Source organism: Egretta garzetta, unplaced genomic scaffold (genome assembly GCF_000687185.1).
Source record: "Egretta garzetta isolate BGI_Z169 unplaced genomic scaffold, ASM68718v1 scaffold598, whole genome shotgun sequence".
NCBI classification, from domain to species: domain Eukaryota; kingdom Metazoa; phylum Chordata; class Aves; order Pelecaniformes; family Ardeidae; genus Egretta; species Egretta garzetta.
Genome location: NW_009260621.1, coordinates 3,249,681 through 3,255,360, shown reverse-complemented (window position 1 = coordinate 3,255,360; position 5,680 = coordinate 3,249,681). Strand labels below are relative to the sequence as shown.

The following is a 5,680-nucleotide window of genomic DNA, read 5'->3' as shown; positions in this document are numbered from 1 at the left end:
CGCTGCCCGTGGCCAGCCAAGCCCCTCGCCACCGCGCACGCCAGCGGAGGAGACCCGTGCCCAGCCCCGAGCCCAGCTGCCTGCCCAAGGCAGCGCATCCTTCCCGGCTCTTTTTTGGTTGGGTTTTTTGTTTTGTTTTGTTTTGTTTTTTGGTTTTTTTGGGTTTTTTTAATATTTTATTTTAAAAATATAGTAGCTGTGGAAAGCAGCCCTCTTTATAAACGCTCAATGCCGGAGTGAAACGCATCATTGCCATCCTTATTACCAAGCCCTCCTGGGTGTCCACGCCTGCCGGCAGCAGTGCCGACGGGGCCAGGGCGGCTGCACCGGCTGGCGCAGGCGGGGGGGGGTTTCTTTTTTGAGAGAGACCCTTCTAAAAATAGAAATATTGTGCTGAGTTGTTTGAAGTGAATGAAATACATAAAACACCAGCATTAGATTAGCTTTAGCTTGCCAAATATTGCTCCCAGCAGAGTCGGCGTAGCACGCTGGTGGAGGCGCAGTCCCCCTCGTCCCAGGGGCACAGGAGCCGTGCCAGCCCCCAGCCCTGCTCCCCGCTGCTGGGCTTGCTGCTCTCGCCCACCGCTGACCGCAAGGGCACCAGCCCCTGGGGCAGCCCAAGAGCCCCCGGGAGCCGTCATAAATAGGAAACTGTAAACACAACCATTGGCGATAAGAGACATCTACGATCACAGGGTTTACTGGTTCAAACGTCCCACCCTCCCCCCCAACCTGTACACCTATGCCCCTGTCCCCACTCCATAAAAAGGTCTGCGGTAGCAAAATCTTCGTTCCAGGCTTGGAGTAAAGGTGAGGTGCTTGAGGAGTAAAAAGGGACATTGCAACCTTAGTGGTCTTTGCTCAGGAGGGGAGAAGGTGGTGGGAGGGGGAGACAGGGTTAGCTGGTTCAGGTCCTTTGCGAGTTCATTTGGTTTGTCTGGAGGACTCCTAGGGTTATACCTGAGATGAAGACGTCTAGGGGACACTCCATAGCTCAATTAAAACACGGTTGGTGTTTTGTGCCTAGAAGAGCCCTCGCTGCCGGGATTTGTCCGTCACGCTCGCCCCGCGCAGCAAGAGAGCAGCATCCCTCCTCCACTCGGCACTGGGCTATCAGAACCAACGCTCGGCTGGGGGTGATCCCTCATGTGTCGAGGATCTCGCTGGTGGGCGACGGCTCATGGGGGATGCTCTGTGCGCTGTGGATGGTCTGGTTGTGGGAGAGGGAGTTCTGCTGGAGCTCCAGGGCGATGGCGTTCTGGGGGAACTCCTTCACCTGCCTCTTGTACTCGAGGAAGGTGCACGCCTTGGTGGCGATTGCGATGATGTTCTTGCCGATAAAGATGGTGGAGACCCTGCTGTCCTGGAACAAGACCATGTTGATGGCCCGGATGAAGATGGTGACAATGTTAATAGTGACCAGGCTGAGGACAGGGTAGAGCATCATTTTTTGCGGGGCAATGTGCTCCCCTTGCATGCTGATCTCGCTGAGGGACACGCAAGGCAGGATCAGGAGGAGTATGTAGCAGTAGAAGAACATGAGCCCCTCTGCCCAGATAGGCAGGCCAGTCCTGTGTGGCTCCCACAGGTTGGCTTGGATGTCCAAGATATCCAGCAGGTCAAGGGCCACCCAGAAGAGGCGCCCCCGCAAGTCCTCTTTCTTCCGAAAGGTCCGTATGTACTCCATGCTGTCCAAGGCCACCAGCACCAGGTAGAGCCCCGGCACGCAGATGGAGAGGAGCAGGGTCAGGGCTTTCCTGGCCACCGTCTCCAGGTTCTTCTTGTCCGCTTTGTAATTCTGAAAGATGAAGTACAGCTTGATCTCCAGCACGAAGATGTAGAGGAACCACAGGATCATGGCATAGCCCCTCTTGGCTGTCTTCACCTCCGCCCCCACCCACACCGCCACGTAGCGCAGCACGATGAGGAAGCAGATGTCCCCCACCAGCACGATGATGCAGACGCCGATCTTGCGGGGCCCCTGATTCTGCTCCACCAGGTAGGCGTCCATGAAGGCCATGCTGGTCATGATGACGATGGTGGTCAGACAGACATGGCGCTTGTCGGGCGGCGGCAGCACCATGATGAGATGAGCGGCCCTCCCTCCACGCTGGCACTAGGGGAGCAGTCCTACCAGCAGGGCACGGGAGGACATCTGCGGTGAGCCTGGGGACCAAGGGCTGCTCCGTCCCCCAGCTCCAGGGAGAGGTCCCCGAGAAGCAGCCACTCAGCTGGCAACCCTGCTCTCCTGGGGCTCCGGACTGCCCCTGCAGACCCTGTCCCCAGCTCTTCGCCCTTCACTGGCTGTGCCCGGCAAGCACCGCGGCTCTGCCCCCAGCCCCGGGCTGGCCGAGCAGCCCAGCCCCAGGCAGCCTCTGCCACCCGCAGCCAGGGCTCACAGAGGTGCAGGGGCTCCTTGAGGAATGTCCTTCCTCTGTGGCAGGTCCCCCATCGTCATCAAGCTCTCCAGCGATCCTACAGCACTAATGCACCTCTGGGCTCGGAGCCCCAGATCCTGGTACAGATCTCTGGAAACGTGGTAGGTGACTGGGCAGTAGGCAGACCTGGGTGGCAGGGAAAGAAGGGGAGCTCTCCTCTTCCCAGTGAGACCCCACGCTCCTCTGGGGTCTGGGGGGTTCCAGCTGTGTCCTCACGGGGAACCACCTTCAAACCTATCCCTGCGGGGCTGTGCCATGCTCCTGCTGCTCCCAGCTGTACACGCAGCCCTCCATGCCTGGAAAAGATAGCTTTTTTCCCCCCATGCTGGCCATGGGATGGCGAGGATGACAGCCCCTCCCAGCTCCCACCACACCACAGCATGAGCCAAGCTCCCACTAGGTACCATCCCACCGCTGGTGCACCCACCACCCTGTGCACTTGAGCAGCCGCCTGACACGGTGTGGGGAGGTGCTTGGCACAGCAGGCTGCACAACACCCTCCCGCAGCAGGGGAGGGTGTAGCAACACTGTCCCCAGGGTGGCATGAGGTCCCAGCAGCTTTCTGGACCAGCCATAGCTCCTTCTTGCCATTCAGTGCTTTCATAATTCATTTCTTAATCTTTTCTGTGCAGGGACTGCAATCCCAGGAAGTGAATAGGTCCCAGTGCATTCAAGAGTACTATCAAACTGCTTACACACAGGATGAAGGAGATAGATAACGATCACAGTCAGATAACAATCACAGTCGGACGTGCCCATCATGTGCCGCGTGACAGCAAGCCCTACACGTGTGCAGGAGCTCCCTGGGAGGAAAGTGCTTGGCCCCACAGAACCCCCTATACACCGCCCCATCTCATCCTGTGCAGCCTGGCTGCCGCCACCACCACATCTGCCCACAGATCCCCATCTCCCACGCAACCTGCGCTTCACCAGCCCTCAGCACTGCACGCCTGCGCAAGCTTCGGTGGAAATGACAGCTCCGGGGTGATGCAGCCAGATGCTGGGGTCTGCGAGCATGCCGGGGTTAGGCTGAGCCTAGACCTGGGTTTAGAGGGCTGCGAAGGTGCTGAGCTGAACCCCGCACATGCATGCAGTGTGACTGCCCTTCCCTCGGGGCCGAGGAGCATCCCTGCTTGCAGGAGTGGGACCAGGGCCCAGGGCGAGCCCCGGGAGCTGCCAGAGCCCACCAAGGACTCGGTGGCTCTGCTTCTGCTCCCTACCAGCTGGCTTAACAAGAACACGTGCAAACCTGGGCTCCCTCAGCTTTTTGGGAGAGAAGCAGAGGTGGAGGCTGAAGGGAAGGAGCCAAGCCTAAGGAATTGCAAGCCATTAAAAACCTGCCCTACTTTGCACGGGGAAGTGTATTGCAGCTGCTTATGTTTATGGGGCCTCATTTAAATAAAAGCTGGCTTCTCTCCTGCTTCAGGGAAAAAAGAAGAACAAAGAAGAAAAAGTGGGAAGCCAGATGAGTCAGAGCCAGCCCTGATGTGTGCCTGAGTAGGTGGACACCAGGGATACAGGTACCTGTGCCCTGCTTCCCAAATTACGTGGCAGGCGAGGACATGGTGCTCAGCAAACATTAGCAAGGGACTTGAAAACTGCTGCCCCAGCCGGGACCTGCACCTTGCTCTCCAGAGCCCACTGCTAGACTGGTGCACGGCTGGGAAAACTGGCACGTTAAAAGCATTTCTCAGGCAGGAATTGCTCAGAAAGGAACCAGAGCCCAGGGGGATTCATGAGTACCCCTAAACGGTGCTTTGCAGGCATGGCACTCGCTCACCCCAGCCCTGCTCTCCGCGATGCCTTATATCTGCCGTTTAGCGCTTCAGTTTGTTCCTTCTTGAGGTTTCAGATAAAAATATACAGTCATTGCTGTAACTGCTTTTAAACTCGTGCCAAGTTTTACAGGGGATTTATAGCCAAGGACGGATAATTCCAGATAAATTAGGTCTTTCAGGAGGGAATGGTGGGGGTTTTTTCTTTCCCCCTTAAGTATTTATGCCTTCAGAAGACGGCGGTTATTTAAAGGGCAGTGGGTGCACCACAGCACGTTAAGGTTAGGAAGCAGCTTGCTGGTAAATTATGCCCCTCTGCCCCTCTGCGTTACTCGTGTGGTCTGGGAAGCTGGGGGAAGGCGCACGCTGCCAGCCCAAGCCATCCTCACGCCTGCATGAAAGCACACCGAAAAACCCTACCTTGCCTCTCGGTGAATACCCAGGGCACTGGCTGGTATTAATTCACGGTGTTTACAACGGCAGCAAGCAAGTCTTTCACCACCAGTGCCAAGCAGATTGTTTTCAGCAAAAAAAAATATGCTCAAACAGTGGATTCTTCCCTCCCGTCTGCTCCTGAATGACTCGCGGCAGCTTGGGATGGGTTTGATAAACATGTTCATTTGTTATGGTGACCTTTCGGAGCAGAGGAAGGGGATCGTGGGGCTGAGCTGAATCACAGGGCTCGAGCGTTGCTTTCTCTTGAGTTAAATCCTGTGTTACTCGGGGCAAGCACCTCTCTTGCCTTTCGCAAATAGTTTCCAAGCACTTGCTGCGGTGCAAGCTCTCCTTCTTATTTTCTAGCTGTGCAGTAGCTGGTATTTTTCCCACCTCTTGGAGCCCCAGTGCTATATGGAAATACAGAAGTCTCTGCCTATTCATGGAACAGAGCTGGCCTGTTTTAGTGATGTGTGACCAACCTGCCAGGGAGGGGGCGCGTAAAACTCTCCTCGGAGGACTATTGAAAAAAGCAGGTAGTTTTTATACAACTATTACTCTGGGAGTAATTCCTGATTCATAATTTTTAAATGACTGCACTTGACAGTACATTCAGAAACTGTTGGAGAAACGTGCCGGATAAACAAGAAAATGAGCATGTCAGACAGACACAAGAGCATATCCGAGGCAAATATTTGTTTAGACAAGTATTCACAAATTTTTTTCTTCCTGTGGGAATTCTTGTAAATAAAAGGCAGTTCACCTGAACGTAATGACTTTGGAGTGTTATGGATGCCAGTGAGCCAGGCTGGCAGCTTCCTTCGGGAAGGGCTCAGCAGCCTTTGCATCCCGCTCGGTGCCAGGGCTCCCACGAGCAGGTATTGCAGCGATGCATCAGTCTTGGCAACCATGGGCCTCCTTACCAGGACAAAATTCAATCCATAATTGCATTTCTCCTCTACCACTCTCCTCCGCGAACAGCTCTGTTGCCTGCATTGGAGCGAGCGAGCACACTCGACAACACCCAGAGCG

At 55.5% G+C, this 5,680-nt stretch overlaps 1 protein-coding gene across 1 annotated transcript; it reads right to left on the bottom strand.

The window, feature by feature from the left end:
* Positions 1 to 1,144: 1,144 nt before the first annotated feature.
* Positions 1,145 to 2,083, bottom strand: TMEM121 (transmembrane protein 121). The gene has a single exon (XM_009645324.2). It carries the CDS (start codon positions 2,081 to 2,083, stop codon positions 1,145 to 1,147), a length of 939 nt encoding a protein of 312 aa, XP_009643619.1.
* Positions 2,084 to 5,680: the final 3,597 nt, after the last annotated feature.

What these genes read in the sequence shown, in the direction of transcription:
- TMEM121 (XM_009645324.2), bottom strand. Translation starts at nt 2,083, where the DNA reads ATGGTGCTGCCGCCGCCCGACAAGCGCCATGTCTGTCTGACCACCATC.